General features: G+C 38.1%; 1 protein-coding gene across 1 annotated transcript in view; it reads right to left on the reverse strand.

The window, feature by feature from the left end:
- CLC-F (chloride channel F) overlaps window positions 1-20,779 on the reverse strand; it is a 57,131-nt gene that overhangs the window by 14,478 nt on the left and 21,874 nt on the right. The window contains exons 4-5 of the mRNA XM_089167899.1: window positions 18,631-19,085; window positions 18,413-18,517 (exon numbers count right to left, since the gene is read on the reverse strand). Of these exons, the coding sequence (XP_089024025.1) occupies window positions 18,413-18,517; window positions 18,631-19,085 (560 nt within the window). The remainder of the gene's footprint in view (window positions 1-18,412; window positions 18,518-18,630; window positions 19,086-20,779) is intronic.

Below are 20,779 nucleotides of genomic sequence, written 5' to 3' on the forward strand. Positions count from 1 at the left end.
GACTTTATTTTGAAGATAGCTGGTTCATATTTCTGGTTTGATTGCTTTGGGTTAGTTCTGTTTTGATCTGTTGGTTCAATCTGGCTCATATTTCTGGGTTGGTTCTATTCTGATTGACTCGTTCGAGCTGGTTCATATTTCTGGGTTGGCTCAGTTCTAATTAACTTGTTTGATCTGGTTAATATTTCGGGTTCAATTCCTCCTGTGCAGGTTCTATTGCTTTTTGCAAATTTTGAAGGATTTTGGGCATGCTTTGAGTCAGTGATTGGTACACTAAAGTATATTTACTTTGATATTCTGAATCTGATTCTTAGTGGTCACAATTTGTGATTAAGGTCTATTATTTTCAGTGATTTTGGAATAATTTTGTTTGAAGGCAGAAACCTCATCTAGTAAGGGTGACAATAAAAATACCATGACTGAAATTATTTCTTCACCCTCTCATCAATTAACTGAAAAGAAATTGGAGGGCATATAAAACTTGGAGGGCTATAGTTCGAGTAGTTCACACTAGACAAGGACAGATAGATCATTTGACTAGAACTACACCTAACAATCATATTAATTGGACAATTACTCATGCCCACATAGTTGGACAATATTGTTGATCTGGTTACTCATTTGCAGATTATGGACTTGTGGGAATATCTGAATGTGTTGTATTCTGGTCATAATAATCTAGCTAGAATCTATGAATTATCCCAAGAATTTTATAAGTAGATATGAAGGGTAGAGATATTACTCAATATTTTGCAGATATTAAAAGAAGGATAATTTTCATTTGGACCCCCTGAGGTTTGATCCAAGTCATTTTTAGTAAAAAAAAAAGGTCCTTTTGCGTTTGCCTCCCATGCCTCCCCTTGTGGTATCCAAAAACACTAAGGACACACCATCACTCTTACAACCAACCCCCCCCCCCTTACATCCTTTCCAGCCATGCCAGCGTTAAGATTGGGCGACATCTACAACAGAAGACCCAACCATGGTGATTGAATGTGTGAGGTTTAAGTGTAAACTTTGAATTTTTCAAATTGACATTTTTAAATTCATATAGCTCTTCTCTTCTCTTCTCTTCTCTTTTCTTCTCTTCTCTTCTCTTCTCTTCTCTTCTCCTCTCTTCTCCTCTCTTCTCCTCTCTTCACCTCTGCATGGAGATTTGCAGAGATCAAGGTCTGTAAACAACATGGTTGTCAAAGTGTCTGCCTAGGCAGAAAGGCAGTTTTTCAACCACCTTGTTTTATACCGCTTAATTGACGTGCTATTTTTTCCTGCTTTATGCCTATGTGCTACTGGTTTGTCGCCTTGTGCGCCTTGTTGCTGCCTAAACACTGAAGCAGCTGCTTTCTTGACAATTTGTACATAACATTTTATTTTTGAAATCAAAATTTATTCTACAAAGCTGTATATAAATTTAATAGTTAGTCATTTCAGGATCGAGGCCCAAAGTGACATTGGACCTCTCTAGGCTCCAAGGGCGCTGCCCCCCAAACCCCCGCAGGGACAGCCTCCCTGGAACCCCACCAGCTCACTAGGGAGAAGGACCTCCGTGTCCGTCGGAAATAGAATATCAAGCATGAGCCATACTCAACATTGAGAATCAATGAATCATTAAATGGACAATGACTTGAAAATCAGAATAATAAGATTGATTTTTTTGGATGAATGTGATTATTAAATGTTTGTTTAACTTAATATAAAAAGTAGTTGTATTGAAAAGTAGTTTAAAAATAGTTGTATTGAAAAAATTTGACCCAACCACTTTGGTCGTCTTATTGCCTCCTAAGAGCCACTTTATCGCCTAATCGCCTAGGCAGATCCCCAACCTCTTTGGTCACCTTACCGCCTTGACAACCATGACAAACAATCCATTTTCAATTGTTTGGTAACATTAACCTTTTCTTAAAGTAGGGTTTTTTATTCAATGATTTGGGTCCTAAAGATTGAGAGTTCTTCAAGATAAATTTGGAAAATCAAAATCTGTATCTCAAAGATGATCAAGAATAACCCTAGGGTAGTCCCTACGGATCCTAAGAAAACCTTCGCTAGGATTGAAATTCTCTCTAGTAGGGGGTTTTCAGGCACCAACCTTCAAAAAATCTTTATGAAGGATCCAGCCCTACTATCGTGTACTGATTTGGAAAATCAGATCAGTACTTCAATGGAGATCCTTAAGAGATTCCTTCATGATGATAAGAGTGTTATTGCAGCCTTCACTCGATTGAGGTGGATTAAGGGGATGCTAGGAATAATGGAACCTAATATTGAAATCTTGCGAAGTCAAGGGGTGATGGGATCTGGAATTTCAAAACTAATCTTTTGACGCCCTTAATCACTTACTTGGAAACCATCTCATCTTCATCCTACAAGTGAGGGAAATGGGGTTCGACCCCTCAAGGTTGATGTTTACAAGTACCATCTGCACACTATCACAGATGAATAAGCCCATGTTGGAAGCAAAACGGGAGGATTTTTAGGAGTTTTTGGTGGCCTGAGGATGAGATTCTCTTTATATTTAGAAAACAACGCTGTTGTTTGAGATGCTCAGAGGAAGTACTTATCATATTGGATTTCTTCATGAACAGTAATGAAGATAGATTCTTGGAAAACATTGTTTGAAGTATAAACAGGAGCTACCTCAGCTGATTACAGAGTACAAACGCTATGTGGAACAACTAGGAAATTGGATGAGTGACCTGCAGAATTTGTTCTTACAATTTTTACAGGTATTTGTAATTTTTTTTTTTTTTTTTTAACTCTTGCCCTACTTTTGATTTTTCAAATTTATCTAAAAGAACTCTCAATCTTTAAGATCCAAGTCATCAAATCAAAAACCCTACTTTAATAAAAGGTTAATCATACCAAACAATTTGAAAATGGATTGTTTGCAAATCTTAATTTCTACAAATCTCCATGGAGAGGTGAAGAGAAGGGAAGAGAAGAGAAGAGTTGTGTGGATTTAACAATGTAAATTTGAAAAATAAAAAACACTCATGATGTAAATTAAAAATTCACTATTTACACTTAAACCCCATTCATTCACCATCATTGGATCTTGTGTTGTATACATGGCCCAATCTTAATAGTGGCACAGCTAGAAAGGATGTAAGGGTATTTTGATCATAAAAGTGATGGTGTGGCCTTACTGATTTTTGGATACCACACATTGCTAAATGCAACCACTGCTTATGAACAAACCTCTACAACCACTAAAGTTCAACCTAAGGGTAAGAGAGTAAAGACGACTAAGGAAGACTACATTCATTTTATTCAATTCTACACCACTCAACCACAATCTGCCACTGCCACCCTTGTTCAGACAAATAATGCTACCACTTGCCTTCTGACCACATTTTGCCCTTGGATCATTGACTCAGGCGATTATGATCATATGACTAGGGCTACAAGTATCTTTTCCTCTTTTGTACCATATCCTCTTTGGTCACACTTGTTGATGGTCCCCATACCAATGTTAAAGGAATGGTACTGTTCAACTCACTCCATCCATAACCCTACCCTCATCTCTTTACACACTTAATTTGTGTTTTAACTTACTATATGTTTATAAATTTACTTCGACTCATAATTGCTCCATGACTTTTTTCCTAGCCTTTGTTTATTTTAGGATCTTACGACGAAGAAGACACTTAGTAGAGGCCATATGCTAGGGGAGCTATATTTGTTCAACGACACATCCTCTCCATTCCCCCTCCAGATACACTACCAACTGGGACATCCCTCTTAGAAAGCTTAAAATTATTAGATAAATGTTTTTGTTCCCTTACTAGTTTAAATTGTGAGTTTGTTAGTTTGGAAAGCTTCGCCATGTGAGCTTCCCCCCCCCCCAAAAAAAAAAAAAATACAAATAACAGATCTAACCAACCTTTTTCTTTGGTTCACTTTGATGTGTGGGGTCCTTATCCTGTTCATTCTGTTTTAGGTTATCAATACTTTTTTACAGTTGTGGATGACTTTTCAAGAGTTACTTGGCTTTATTTGATGAAAAATCATGCAGAATTATTTGACATATTTCGTAATGATGTAACTAAAATCCATACTTAGTTCAGTGTCTCTATCCACACGTTTCACAGTGATAATGCTAAAGAATATTTTTCTATCCCATTTGTAAATTTATGGCTTCTAATGGAATTCTTCATCAATCTTCATGTGCTAACACTCGTCAACAAAATGGGTATACAGAAAGAAAAAAATTAGACACTTACTGGAGGTCACCCATTCTCTCTTATTTAAGATGAAGGTACCCAAATCCTCTAACTATCTATTATCTTATTAATAGGATGCGCCCCCCCCCCCCTTCTATGTTACAAGGTGACATCCCTTATTCCCTTCATCTCCCTTATTTGCTTTGCTTCCTGGTGTGTTTGGTAGTGTTTGTGTCATTTGTGAACATCGTCTTGAAAAATCTGAATATATGCTCCCCCCCCCCTTTGCACCACCAGCTCCGCCGGGTATCACCATGGTTTACATCCTGAGAAGCATCTACGGTTTCTATCTCTCTGCCAACTTCATTTACCAATCCTAAGGTCGTCCCTTCTACATCTGATCTTGATATTCCTATTGCTTTTCGTAAAGGAACTCACAGTTATGTTCAATATCCTATCTCTAACTTTGTTTCTTATTCTGCTTTATCCTCTTGCTTTTCTATTGCCCTATTTTCTATTGATACCTATCATCCAAGACTATTCTTAAAGCCTTGTCTAATCTGGGTGGGCTAGTGCAACGAAAGACGAATTACAAGCCATAGAAGACAATCTGACTTGGGATCTTATGCCTCTTCCCTCAAGGAAGACACTTATTTGGTGTCCGTGGATATTCACTATGAAAGTCAATCCTAATGGTTCTTCAGCTTACCTGAAAGCCCATCTTGTGGGAAAGGGACATGATCAAGTGTTTAGAGTAGATTATTTAAATACTCTTCTGCCGGTTGCCAAACTTACGCCTATTTGTATCTTGATCCCTCTTGCCACCACCTACAAGTGGTCCCTATTTTCATTCGACATGAAGAACAACTACCTTCATAGGGATTTGCATGAGGAAGTGTATATGGAGTAACCACCTAGGTTTGTTGCCCAAGGGAGAAGGGTATGGTCTGTCATGTCTGCAAATCATTATGTGGCCTCAAATAGTCAAGTCTAGCATAGTATAAACGATTCGCTTCCGTTGTATTAGAATTTGGGATGACATGGTGTGAGAGTGATCACTGTGTGTTTTTTAGACACTCTGATGCTGGAAGAATCTTTCTTGTGGCTTTATGTTGATAATATTGTCATCACAGGAGATGACACTTCAAAAATTGACAAGCTGAAGACCTATTTAGAGGAGAAATTTAAAACCAAAAACTTGGGCAAACTAAAATACTTTTTAGGATTTTTAGTCGTCTAATTAACAAAAGGCATCTTCTTATTTCAATGAAAGTATGTAATCAATTTACTTTTTGAAATAGGAATGCTAGGATCGAAATCCTTGGACAGTCCCATAGAAACCAACTTAAAGTTAATGCTAGAAGATGAGACCATTCTTGACAACCCAATGAAGTACTAAAGACTTGTAGGGAAGTTAAATTATCTGACTCTAACTCAACCTGACATTGCCTTTTCTATCAGTATTGTGAGTTAGTTTTTTACTACCCCATGGAAAACACACTGGGATGCAATTATTTGAATTATGAGATAGCTTAAGAAAGCACCAGGAAGTGGATTCTTTACACTAATCATGGATTCATAGTCATAGGGATGTTGAAGGATTCTCTAATGCCAACTAAGCTGCATCACCTATTGATAGAAGATCAATTACAGCTTATTGTACAATTGTTGGAAGACACAAAGTGTGGTGGTCAAGCACACAATCTGAGTATCATGCTATAGCATATGTTACATGTGAGATGGTATGGATAAAACAAATACTTTAAGAGTTAGGATTTGTTGATGACTCACTAATGATTTTGTGGTGTGATAACCAAGTTGTTGTTCATATAGCATCCAGTCTAGTCTTTTATGGACGTACCAAGCATATTGAAATTGATTACCACTTTGTTCGTGAGAAGTTACAACAAGACATAATATTCCCTAGCCATGTGTGTACTGGAGAGAAACCTGCAGATTTGTTCACCACAGCTTTAGAAAATGCAAGGGTTGACTATATCTATAACAAGCTGGGCATGAGTAATATATATGCTCCAGCTTGCTGGGGAGTGTCAAGAAGGGCATTTTGGAAAAAGAATAGTATTATTAACACTTAACAGCTGGCGCTAACTCTAGATGGGAATCAGGGGCAGCAATTAGGAGTCAAGGACCAGTGGAAACTGAGAGTTCCCTATTTGAATTCTATATTGTTTCCTATACAAATTCGAAGTGTAAAGAGCTTATATCCAATAGATTTATTTTGAGGGCTCATGATTCTCCCTGAGCCTCCAGAGCAATACCTACTCTTCTTCTTCTCCTCTCCTTCTCTCTTCCGATTTCTTCTTTAAATTTCAAGACCAGTAGAACAGTTCAATATTCAACAACTAATGAAGAAACCAAATAGTAAAATCGAGCATGAGTTCTGGTTTCAGATAACAAATCAGAAGCTATCCCAATCATAATAGAGATGATCCTCTTTTAGTAGCAGATTCGAACAAATGTAACAACCGTAAATTTGAGAAGAAAGTAAGGAGGGGAACAACGGAGAGAAGAGGAAGAGAAGTTGATTTTGCTGTGGAGGCTCTTCTGAAATTGTGAATTTGTGAGCACTCCTCTTAACAGAACTCTTATTTATAAGCTATTTACAGTAGTGTCCATAATAAGAATCAACATAGAAATTTAAGTAGAAATACTATTCCTAGTTTAATTCAATCTAGGACTCTCAAATTTGCTCCTCTTCCCATTGTGAGTTAGTGATAGCACTCACGATAGTTCTATTTTGTTCCAACAAGCTGGAGCAAATATATTACTCATGCCCTACTAGTTATAGATATAGTCAACCCATTGCACTCCCTAAAGCTTTAGTGAACAAATCAGCAAGTTACTCTCTAGTACGCATGTGTCTAGGGAATACTATGCCTTGTTGTCATCATACAAAATTTGATCAAAACCATCAAATTTTTTACCGACATTTTGCACTTTTGGAACCTCAAAACAAAGCCATGGGGGACAGAAGAAAAAAAAAAGTCCCATGTTTCGATCGAAACCTCCAAATTTCAAGGTTGGGTCGAAAGTTGAACTGAACCGGCTGGACCAGTCGGTTCATCTTTATAAAATTCCTTTTATCACATGAAACTCTGCAAAGTGCAGAGTTTCGAGCATGATACTAGGGTGGAAGCAGCAGATTTCAAACTCATTTTCCCCCATTTTTCGACATTCTTTGCATGTTTTTGGATCATTTCAAGCACTTTTAAGGACTCCTTTGTTGATTTTGGCCCTTCTTGGTGGATTATTTCAACTGTTTCCAAGCTTTGTTGCAAGGTAACCTATGTTTCTCCAATTTTTTTTTTTTTTTTTTTTTCCTTTCTTTCATGGTCAAATGGTGTTGGATTGTTTTGAAAATTTTTGCATGGTCTCTAATAGATAGATTTACAAGTGGTTGTTGTTGGATTTGATCTTTGAAGTGTTACTACTATTTTTCTATTTTTCTGATCTTAAAAAAAAACCCTAAAAATTAACATTTTTTCCTTTGTTTGATGCTCAAACGATGTTTGATTGAGTTGAATTTTTTATGTGTTGTCTCTAATAGGTAGACTTCCAAATGTAATCAATTGAATCTGATTTTTGAAGTGTTCTACTATTTTTTTTATTTTTCTGATTTTAAAAAATACCAAGAAATTTACATTTTTTTTATTTGTTTCATGCTCAAACGATGTTGGATTAAGTTGAAATTATTATGCGTATCTCTAATAGGTAGATTTACATATGTAATTGATTGAATCTAATTTTTGAAGTGTTCTACTACGTTCTCTGATTTTTCTTGTATTTAATAATTATTATAAAATTTATTTTAATTATAAAAAATTATTTTTAATTAGGAAAAATTTTCCAAATGTTTGTGAATACCTTAGTTTACAAGTGATGTGTGTTTAGGGTCTTTAGGGTAAAATTAAAGTGTGGGTTTGTGTTTTAACTGTGATTATTATTTATGTTTGTAGCAGGCACAAACTTTTGAGTTAGAAACACCATGTCAAACTTAGCTTGGCAGCATGGTAGGCCTTTGACGGATGACAAAAAGAAGTCAGAGTGTAGATATTGTTTGAAAAAGATTGGATCAAGTGGGGCCACTCAATATCCATCTAGTGGGAGGGGGCCGCAATGTGGTTGGATGCCCCTTATGAAGTCGAAGTGGCAAAGGCAAAATCTATGAGAGGAGGGTAAGAGAAGAGGGCAAAGAGGGATGAGTTCCACGCAGCATGCTTAGAGGAGGTGGGAGAGCAGTATGTGGATGATGCATCATCCCCAGAGCCAGCGATGGAGAGAATACTTAAGATGAGTAGAGAGTCTCATAGACTCGATGAGATCAAGAGGACACAGAGGGCCATGGGTGCAGGGTCATCTAGAGATCTAAATTTTGAGAGGGCAGGGAGAGGCAACTTTAGTATGAGGAGGAGCCAGAGTATCAAAGAGTCAACTCCCTTACCACGGGCCCCATGGCCCCGACCTAGGTGCCACATCTACTACACCTAGACCCAATGCCACATCTGCTGCACCTAAACCCAGTGCCATAGATCCTGATGTGCAGATACTACAAACTGACTTGTTTGGGTGGCCACAGACAAAACAAAAGAAATTATAGCATATGTGGGGTAATGTAAAATGTGGGGTAATGTAAAGGAGAAGGTGGGGATGGCCATCTCTAAGTAGGCATTGTATCACAGTATTCCTGCAAATGCTGCACGAGGGCCTTATTGTAAAGCAATGGTGGATGAGATTAATGGTGTTGGACATAAGGTGGTTGGGCAAACCCCATATGAGACATATAACGCATATCTCCCACGACATAAGGAAGAATTGAAGACCTACATTGATGGTCTTAAGCCAATGGGGAGGCACTATGGGGTGACAAAGATGTGTCATGGTTGGACTAGTCCCATTAGACAGTCTGTCATCAATTTTATGCTGAATCGTGATGGGAGGACAATGTTCCTCAAGTCTATTTATGCATCCAGTTACAAGAAGGATGTGAATACATATATGAGTTGCTGAAGAGTTTGGTGAAAGAATTTGGAGTCGAGCACGTGGTGTGGATTATGACTAATAATGGCTCCAATTTCACAAAGGTTGGGATGAAGTTGATGGAGAATCCCAAGTATAGGCTCTTCTGGACTCCTTGTGCAGAAAATTGTATTGATTTGATGCTGAAAGACATGGGGCAAATCAAATTTGTGAAGAAGGGTGTCAACTGGCTCAACATGTGACCACATTCATATATAACCAAGGATATGCATTGGATATGTTGAGAAGGATGTATGGTGGTGACTTGGCGAGGCCTAGGGTCACAAGATTTGATATAAATTAGATTGCCTTGAAGAGTTTTGAGAAGAAGAAAAACCAATTACATGCGATGTTTGCATCACAATAGTGGTTTGATTGGCCTCAATCAGATTCACCGGTAAGGAGAGCAACATGGGCCACCATATCCAGTGATAGCTTCGGCGCAAATCTAAAAGTTGTTGTGAAGCTTCTAGACCCTGTGGTGACAGTCTTGAAGTTGGTAGATCAACAAAGGAAACCAACTTTACCACATATATGGGCTGCAGTGGAGATGATAAAGGAGATGGTTGGGAAGGTATATCCTAAGGGCAATCAGAAATTCCTTGATATCATCCAGGAGAGATGGGAGAGACAGTTGTAACATCCACTGCATTTGGTTGGTGAGTTGAAAATTATTAAAACTTTCAAATTATTACTTAATACTTATTATGTTGTTGTGTAGTTTCTTACCATTTCATTTGTTGGTTTGTTTGATAGCCTATTCTTTGAATCCCAAGTACCACTATATTAAAGAACTTAGGATGAGGACAGGCTTGATCCGAGCAGTTCAGCAAATAGTGGAAAGGTTGGAACCGGATCCGGCGAAATAAGCATTAATTAATAACAAGGTAAGATTGTGACTTCTGAAATGACTAGTAGTCTAGTACTTACGATAATTACTTGTTTTTTATACTAAGATTGTAATTATCTATTGTAGTCGAAGGCTTTTAGAGATGATGTTGGTAGCTTCGGTCACTCAATGGCTATTCAAACTTGGGAAAACACCACTCCTGGTTAGTCACTTAATCTAAGTCTTAGATACCCAATATTAGTTTTTTATACAATTAATTTTTAGCCTTATTAATTGGGTTGGTTATGTTTTTTGCAACTAAGTAGTGGTTGCAATATGGGTTAAACTCAGAGTACTTGATTAATATTGCAGTTAAAGTGCTCTCCCAAACATCTTCTGCCACTGACTAAGAGCATAACTATAGCACATTCAATTTGATACATTCTAAGAGGTGAAACCGACTGAGGGTGAAGTGGCTAGAGGATCTTATATATGTTCACTAAAATATGAGGTTGAGAAAGGAGCACATTAAACTAGGTCAGGATGGAGGTAATGGGGACAAGATTGAGTTGGTTGACATCTTTGCCATTGATGATGATGACCCCCTATTTAAGGGGCTCAGAGAGCCACTGTTGGACAAGGCGGGAAGTCAACCCAGCAATCTAATTGCACGAGAGATGGGAGCTAATGTGGATGAGTTATTGGCCACAGATGGGAGAGTGCACACCGAGCCTAGCCATCCCTTTGTACCACACCTCAGTGCATCCAGTGTCAATAAGGATAATATTGTGTGGTCAGACCATGATGATGATGTTACTCAGGCACAGGGTAATGATGACGATGATGATGATGATGGACCTGGTAGTGGGGATGACAGTGGGAGTGATGAGGATGATGATGATGGACTTGGTGATCAAGATTCAACTGATCCTAGGGAGACCACCACCACCAGAGCTAATAGCGACCCCATTTGAGAGTCAAGGATAGGAAGGACCACTGAGGTTCACAAGGGAGACTCAGTTCAGCCATGCTAGGATGCCTATCATAGTGGACCAGCATCTCGAGGTCATACTTCCACCTACAGCCAAAAGGGAAGTGAAGCAGCATAGATATGGGTATGAGGATGACACCTCATCGTACAGGTCTTACCATCCCACATATGTAAATAGCTTGGTAGGCTCTATGGGATCTATGAGTCTAGATGAGTCGAGAGGCTCCACGGTCGAACATTGGATACCGGCAGTTGCAAATCCCCAATCATACGAGAATGTATGGAGAGTGTTGCATCTTCTTCTGGGGCATACAGTCATGCACCTTATGGTCATGGGTTTCCTCAGGATTATGGGGGACAAACACTTGTGGTACAAACTAAGATGTATTATCAAGTGTCTGACGGGAGGATGATATATGTGCACAGGGGTGTAACTTATGTGGATACTAACTCTGGGGCACAGACATTTGTGGAGCAAATCTTCGGCATGGAACCACCACCAATACCCCCACCATCAGGACTTCCCTATCCAAACTATGTATTCCCTTAAACTGGACATCTTATGAATGTTGATGACCAGACCTATAGAGCTGCAGTTGTCAATTACCTCAATAACCGTAGACATCACATGTCATGGGATTTCTATATCCGTTGGTCAGCGGAGAGGATGTTACAGGCATAGTATTACTCAAGTCACAGGATGGATCCACCTAGGCACTCCTCTTGGCACTAAGTTAGTGAGTTGTACTTCCCTCTTCTTTTTTTAGTTATATTGTATTTGATGTTTCAAATTTATTTGATGTTTTGAATTAAACCTAGAAGTTATATATTGAATGTTATGTACTTCCGTAGTTAAGTTTATTGTGTACTACTCGGTCAACTCTACATTGATGTTATTTACTTTGAATAACATATCTACATTAACTTTTTTAGCAAAATGCATATGCCAATGTGTTCTTTGTACTATAATTAGCTTAAATGCAAAGTCTCACCTCAAAATACACCCTAAAACCGTCGAAACTTGCACGAAAAAGTCCCAAGTTTCCTCAAAACTTCCCATGTTTCCACCTAAGTTTCCCATTTTCACCTAGTTGAAATTTAAGTTTCCCTTAAATTTTTTCTATGCTTGTAACTTCTCACAAAAAAGTGACAATCAACATCAATATGCTCGGTACGTTCATAAAAGATTGGATTGGATGCTATATGAAAAACAGTTTGGTTGTTGGACCACAACTTTATTGGTAAGTCATCAACAAATCCTAACTCTTGAAGCTATTGTTTTATCCATACCATCTCACATGTGGCATGTGGCATAACACGATACTCAAACTCTATGCTTGATCTTGCTACAACAGTTTGTTCTTACTCTTCCACAAATGTACAATAGACTGTGATTGATCTTCTATCAATATGTGATCTAGCCCAGTCAACATCAGAGAATCCTTCAACATCCCTATGACCATGATTAATGTAAAGAAGTCAATGTTCTGGTGCTTTCTTAAGATACCTCATAATTCAAAATAATTGCATCCCAATGTGTTGTTCGTGGGGCAGACAAAAAATAACTCACAAAACTAACAGGAAAGGCAATGTCAAGTTGCATCACAGTCAGATAAATCAACTTCCCTACAAGTCTTTTGTACTTCTCCGAATCATGAAGACTGGTTCCATCTTCTGGCATTAACTTTAAATTGGTTTCCATGAGAGTGTTTAGGTGTTTTGATTTCATCATTCTTGTTTTGAAAAGTAAATCAAGTATATACTTCCATTGAGACAAGAAGATGCCCTTTATGAATTGGGCAACTTCAACTCCTAGAAAATATTTTAGTTTGCTCAAGTCATTGGTCAAAAATTTCTATTGTAAATAGGTCTTTAATCTATCGATTCCTTAAGTGTCATCTCCTATAATGACAATACCATCAACATAAACCACAAGAGAGATTATGCCTACATTAGAGTGTCTAAATAAAATAGAATGACTAGTCTCACACCGTGTCATCCCAAACTCTATAACAACAAAAGTGAATCATCCAAACCATGCTCGAGGTAAATGTTTGAGACTGTATAATGATTTGCAGAGGCGACCGAGCATACCCTTCTCCCCCTAACCAACAAATACAAGTGGTTGCCATATACATTTCCTCAAGCAAATCCCCGTGAAGGAATCCATTCTTCACATCCAACTAAAACAAGGACCACTAATAGGTGGGGGCAAAAGAGATAAAAAATTAATAAATAAATAAAAAGGGAATAGATGTAAGCTTGGTAACTAGCGAAAAAAGTATCTACATAGTCTAGTTCATAAATTTAAGCATATCTATTTGTCACAAGATGGACTTTCAAACGAGCTAAAGAACCATCAAAATTAGATTTCACAATGAATATCCATTAACAACCAATAGCAGTCATTCCTAAGGGCATAGGCACAAAGTCCCAAGTCTGTTTGTCTTCGAAGGCCTGTATTCTTCTTTCAATGCACCAACCCACCCAGGATCAGATAAGGCTTCAAGAACATTCTTAGGAACAGGATAAGTCTCAATAGTAGATTAAGCAGTAGAAAACCTAGAGATAAAGCAGAATAAGAAACAAGTTAGAGATTGGATATTGAATACAACTACAAGTACCATTTTGGAGGGCCATGGGAACATTAAGATCAACTATGATAGGAATGTCCTTAGGATCAGCAGATGAAGTCACAGAGAAGTAGAAACCACAAGTGAATAGAGGAGGGGAAGGTGGTCTTGGCTGGGGCACATACACTTCGGTGATAGCTGGAGGAGGTGGAGGTGGAAGAATTGTTCCTTGCGGAAAAACACTTTCAATAGCTGAATAGAGAGATCATCATTAAGGTCAGTTAAGCCAACAAATTCATAGAAAAACAAGTGGACTCAAAAAATGATACATCTGCGGCAGCAAAATATTTCCGTAAGTCAAAAGAATAACAACGATATCCCTTTTTAGTTCAAGGGTACCCAACAAACATACACTTAAGAGCATGAGGATTAAGTTTGGATTTTCCAAGGCAATGATCACGAATGAAACAAACACTACTAAATATGCAAGGAGAGAAAGCAAATAAGGGGGATGAAGGAAATAGGGGTGAATAAGGAATACCACCTTGTAACATAGAAGAGGATATCTTGTTAATAAGATAGCATGCAGTCAAAATAGCATCAACCCAAAAGGATATGGGAACCTTCATCTCAAATAAGAGAGAACGGCTGACCTCCAGTAAGTGTCTATTTTTTCTTTGTGCAACCCCCTTTTTTTAGGAGTATCAACACAAGAGGATTAATGAAGAATCCCATTAAAAGCCATATATTTACATAAGCGATTAGAGAAATGTTGTTTAGTATCACTACGAAAAGTGCGGATAGAAACAGCAAATTGAGTATGAATTTCAATAACAAAATTGCGAAATATGTCAAATAATTCTAAACGATTTTTCATCAAATAAAGCCAAGTGACTCTTGAAAAAATCATCAATAAATGTAGTGAAGTATTTATAACCTAAAACATAAGTAACTAGATAAGGTCTCCACACATCAAAACAAACCAAAGAGAAAGGTTGATCTAATCTTTTATTTGTATGAGGGGGGGAAGTTCATACAATGAAGTTTCCACACTGACAAGATTCACAGTCCAAACTAGAAAGAGAATGAAAACATTTATCGAACAATTATAAATTTTCTAAAGAGTGATGCCCAACCGGCAGTGTATTTGATAGGGGATGGAAATACTAGAACAAGCAGTAGAGGATGTCTCGTTGAACAGATAGAAACCCCCTAACATACGGCCTCTACCAAGCATATTCTTTGTAGTAAGATCCTAAAATAAACAAAAGCCAGGAAAGAATATCATAGAAAAAATATTAGTGGAAGTGAATTTATGGTCAAACAATAAGCTGAAAGGCAGATTAGGTTTATAGAGAACTGAAGGTAGGGTTATAGATGTAGTAAGTCAAAGAGTGCCCATTCATTTAACATTGTTATGAGACCCGTCAGCAAGTGTAACCAAAGAGGAGGATGAAACAAAGGAGGAAGAGAAACTTGTAGCCCCAGTCATCTGATCAGAAGCGCTTAAGTTAATGATCCAAAGGCGAGATGCAGTTAAAAGGCAAGTGGTAGCATTACCTGTCTAAACCAAGGTGGCAATGGTGGATTGTGGTCAAGTGACCTAGAACTACGCAAAACGAATATAGTCTACCTCGGGCATCTTTACAGTCTTACCCTCAAGTTCAACTTTAATGGTTGTAGAGATTGGTTCAAAGGTGGTGTATACATTAGCAATGTGTGGGGGCTTTCCATGAAGTTTCCAACAAAACTATCGAATATGTCATGAACGACCACAATGATTACAAGTCTTGACTTGTCCTGCTCTATCAAAAGAGTTGTGTTAACCTAAGTTTCTTCCAGCATTATTCCCTCGATTTCATCCTATACATTGTCCGCCAATGGTCCCCTAAAAGTGTCACCATAAACAGTTGCCAAGGCTGAATTTTCAGTAGTATTATTTGGACACTCTCTTGCAACACGAAGAACTCTAGGAAATGTGTCAGCTAAAGTCAGGACATGATTACCACCAAGAATTTGTGCTCTAACTACCTTATACTCCTTTGCAAGACCTCCTAGGAAACTCATGACAGCTAATTGTTCTCTTTGATTTTACATGGTTTTTACACCAGAGGAGATAGGTAGGATAGTGTTTAGTTCTTCATATATTCTTTCAAAATCTGCAAAACATTGAGTAATAGCGCTACCTTTCCTATCTACTGGATAAAAGTCCTGAATAATTCATGTCTCCTAGCCATATTATTCTGTCCAAAATACAACATATTCAGATACTCCCATAAGTCCTTCACATTTTGGAAGTGAGTAACCAGATCAACAGTATTGTCTACCAAGAAGTAAAACATTTGGCCAAGTAATGTGGGAATCAGTATTTAGGTGGTGTTTTAGTCAAGTGATCTATTTGTCCTCGTCCGGTGAGAACAACTTTAACCATAGCCCTCCACTGGTGGAAGTTTGATACACCTTCCAATTTTATTCCAATCAATTGATATGATGATGAAAAAATTATTTCAGTGATTCAGTCATCGAATTTTCATTATCACCCTTACTTGATGAGGTTTCTCCCATACCCAAGTAAATCAAAAGAACAAAGTACTGACAGACAGGAATTAAAATAATTCCCCTTTTCCCAAGAAAAAGATTTAGAATCGGAACCAGAAATATGAAGAATCAGAATTAGAACAATCAGAATTAGAACAATCCTAGAAATAAAAGAATCAGAATCAGAATTAAACCCAGAAATATGAACCCGCAGATTACACTGGATTGAGCCAATCAAACCAAAATAGACTGTATCGGCAGGCTTAAACCACCAAACTGAACCAAATATAGTGATCGAACACCGAACCCTAAAACCCTCCCTTCACCAAATCGCAGGGAGCTCTCCACCAGAAAATGGAAGAAACTCCGGCATTACTCCGGCAACAAGGCAAAAGGCAATCGAACACTTCTCCACCTGAAGAAGAACACGAAAATGGGTACTAATATCTATCGAGAACTTGTCAGGAGTTGCCCCTCTTCAACAACAATCGAACTCAGAGGTCTATTTGCATCAAATATTCAACCAGAATTTCCAATGAAGTCGCAGCATGAGTTGCTGCTTCAAATTTTCAACTAAAACATCAACGAGTGTGCAGCGTAAGGTGCTGCTGCCCACCCTTAATGTCTGGAATTCAACCCTCCTACCAGGTGCAGTACCTTCCCTTACTCTAGAAACAGTTCTTTGTGCCAGTGATTCTCAGAATCAAAAAGTAAAAGAACACCTACAGCTCTGATACCATGTAATTTTGAGAAGAAAGTGAGTAGAGGAACGAAGGAGAAGAAGAAGAAGAGAAGTTGATTTTGCCATGGAGGCTCTTATGAAATTGTGAGCACTCCTCTTAACAAAACTCTTATTTATAAGCTATTTACAATAGTATTCCTAATAGATATCAACATAGAAATTTAAGTAGAAATAAAGCTCCTAGTTTAATTCAATCTAGGACTCAAATTTGCTCCTTTTCCCACCATGAGTTAGCGCCTATCGCTACCTCACAATGGTTCTATTTTATTCCAATTTTGCCCTTCCTAACAACAACTAACAATGTCTTCAACCTGGTTCAGCAGACAATAAACCCTCAAGATATGAGGAACATCAGTTGGATCAACAAGATAAAGAGTAAAGTTTAAAGACATTCTGGAGATTGTTGCCCAGATAACAGATTGCGAGCAAGATACTTAGTTTGAACCACATACATGTTCTTTGTGTAATCAGACTTTAGAATCTTCAAACCTTCATAACCTTGTCTAGAATAAGGTCTAGTTCATGCTTAAACACAAATAACAAAGCACATAGCACTATAGCAGTAGATAGGCAGTACTGGTAGAATCCCAATACCTTCAGAGACGACTCTCAAACTGGCAACTTCAAATTACAGAACAGGTATCTGTAGTCAATACTCTGATAGAACAACAAGAGCAGAAAAGACAAGTGGTGGAGAAGAAGAAGAGATGGAGAAGGGAGAGATGCGCCAAGATTCAAGTCTCCCCCTCAGTAACATATTAGCCAAAAGTTTCCGAACCAGAAAAGATCTTCAGATATTTGCATACCAGAAAGATCTTCGAATATCTTTCAATCTGATTATAAGTACTAAACGAGAAAACATATATTGCAATCCTAAACTAGACTTGCTTGACATCCAAGAAACAAGACAAAAAGGGAAACAAACTTAAAATAGAAAGAAACTAATATATGGAACAATGAGTATGTGCATGACCTGTGTGAAACCCCATGGTAGAGAAGGGTCATGCCCCTTGCAATATTTCATTAACAAAGCCATTTCCATGCACCAGGAAATTTAAGTCAAGCTACTCCAGTTCAAGCACACATTTACACCGCCCTTCCCTACAAGTTCGAACTTTTAGGTAAATCGATAGCGAAAACATGATACAGAAGGAGGGAGGTTGAGTATTCAACTCCTGGGCAGTGCTAAACCGGTGTCATGTGTTCGTACACGTAAGTGTCACGTGTAAGGACCAAGAAGGCATGCACATACGGGGGCTTGTTAACGTATACATTTATGATACCCATTCCTACAAGTTTGAGCTTTTAGGTGAATAGGTAGTGAACAATTTGATGCAATGGCATATTTCTATCAAAAGCACTGGACGAATATTTCATTTGGAGGAAAGTAACTGCACTGAAGGCTAAATGGCTATGTTACAATGAGCTACTCTAATTCTGAGGAGTCACAAACAGATACCAGCAATCATGATTGTTTGTTGACTTGATGCAGTAACTCCAATGACAGTGAAACTTAAAGAGTACATGAGAATGAGAAACTACCATGAGTGGAAGCAAGATTCTGTAATCTTTTGTCAGCTCAAACAAAAGTAGTACCGAAGTTAGAGGCACAGAGCAAACTGAAGCTAATGTAGCTGCCATGCCAACCTGCATATGTCAAAATCTTAAATCAACCAACACTGATCGAATCCATGTTGACAAAGTTATTACAAAAAAATTGGTGCTACAAAAAAAATTGGATGTGTTGCAGTAAAACTTACTAGTGCATAGGCTTGTGGCTGGGCTACAGCAGCATTTCCAGGAATAGCTGAATTGATGAGTTCTGCAGCTGAACCACCAAAAACAGCACCAGCAGCAGCACCAATCATCAAGCTCGGGGCATAAAGACCACCAACAAGTCCTGAGCCCTTGCATAGAGCAGTGGCCAAAACCTTGGCCCCAACTAGTTGAGTTAGCAGCCAGATTCCAGGTGCCGAAGCACTCTTTCCTGTGTGTAGAATTTCTTCCACATTTGTGAAACCCCAGTACAGTGTACCAGGATACTTCAGAGCTATTATTCCAGCTCCTAAACCACCTAAAGCAGGGCACACAACAGCAGGAAGGGCAAATTTGTCCTTGATAAACTCAAAAGCCTTAGTGAACCATGCCACCAAGCGAGTGAAAGCTACACTTATTACTCCACATAACATACCCAGTATCAAGTACAGTGGTAGCTCTGTGAGAAAAATATAGTAGTTCAGGAACATAGACAATACCCATTCGTCAACACAAATCAACAATCATATCTGTTAAACCATGTAGATAAGAATTCCACTATCATGAGAAGGCATTTCGGACCAAATCAAACACATGATCCAAGGTTTAGTATCAATATCAGGTAGCGTATCCAAGAGTGACAGTGAGCATCAGAAAGACACAAGATACATAAAAAATAAAAACGAAAATGTTTAAGATACATGCAGATATAGTTTTGAAGCGCAAAACACTATAAATAAGTAATATGTAAAATATAACATGTATAAAGAGAATAAAATATGACGAGACAAGTTCACGCAATTAATTAAGCATAAAGGATGAAGTTTCTTACTAGTTTTGATAGCAAAAAATATGCTCTTTTCCTGGAAAGATTCCCTCAAGTTTAGGATTCCCCAGAATCTTCCAGTGAATAGTTCCAAAAATCTTATGAGGTCCTATGGATAGATGGAAATTGGAGGGAAAGATTAGGAAACAAGATGAGATCTTTTAGGGTTTTAAGTTTTAACCCAAACTATAAATGGGTAGGGAGAATTGGAAATTCAATCTTTCTGGGATGTAATAAGATAATGGGGAAAGGGTAATAAAGATGAAGGTCTAAATATGGGATGTTTGGAACAAGGGATAGGGAATGATCAATATGGCATGGATCTTTGAAAACCTTTCTTTCTTTCCTTTTTCTTCTTTTCTATTCTGCCTTTTCTTTTTCTGTTTCAGATCTGCCACAAGGCAGAGAGGGGAGGGAGAGAGAGTCCAAGAGAGAGAGGACGGGTGGGGGAAGCTGCTGCTGTGTTGCGGCAGTAAGGCAGAGGGGGCTGAATTGGTGTGCAAAACAGGGGAGGGGCAGGGGAGTGGTTAGGGTTGTTGTGGTGTGAGGGTGATGCAAAATTGAAAACATATTTAAGAAAGAAGAAGCCCATTGGATCAGGCCCATCAAAGGCCTAAAGCTATCACTCAAATCAGCCCAAGGCTTTCATGGGCTAGGACTGTTCTAGTGGGTTAAAGTTAGCCCACATATTTTGCTCTTCATGATCTAGACCTAACTACCTAAGCCCAAGTCTAGTTCTTGAAAAGTCAATCAAATGGGCTGTGCTTTGAAAATCAAAGAACTCATTGTCAAAGGAGTTTTCCTTCATCAAGAGTTAGGTAGTAGTTGAGTTATTAATAAGTAGGTGGTGTTAGCTAATGGTTGGATGTTACCATTAATGTTTATGTCTCTTTAGAATGTTATATAAAGACTTATGTAAGAGGTGAACACAACTCATCAATTGAAATCAAATTGCTTTGTTAACATTCCTTCTCTATGGAGACTCCTTGTGTTTGATTAAGGTAGGTTGGTGTTCGATCCAATCGCTCCACCTTGCGGTGTAAAGCCCGGGAATTACATTGTTATTCTCAATTGTCTCATATTGTCCCTTCAATTTCTTCATCATAGTTCTGCCCCTGTTTTGAAAATATATTCAGCCCGTATTGTTATGCTTTATCTTTATAAAACTACTCTAGTTTCAACCCTCTTTCACATCTAAATTCTAGGTCATCTTAATTCTATCAAATCTGAACTTGATTCCCTGTGAAAGGTCCTATTTGGCTACTATTTTGATCAATCAAATACAATACTACATTATTTTGTATCAGAGCCATGACAGGGAGCTAAAC

Source organism: Hakea prostrata, chromosome 9 (assembly GCF_041222555.1).
Source record: "Hakea prostrata isolate BN-2017 chromosome 9, UWA_Hpros_2, whole genome shotgun sequence".
Lineage (NCBI taxonomy): Eukaryota > Viridiplantae > Streptophyta > Magnoliopsida > Proteales > Proteaceae > Hakea > Hakea prostrata.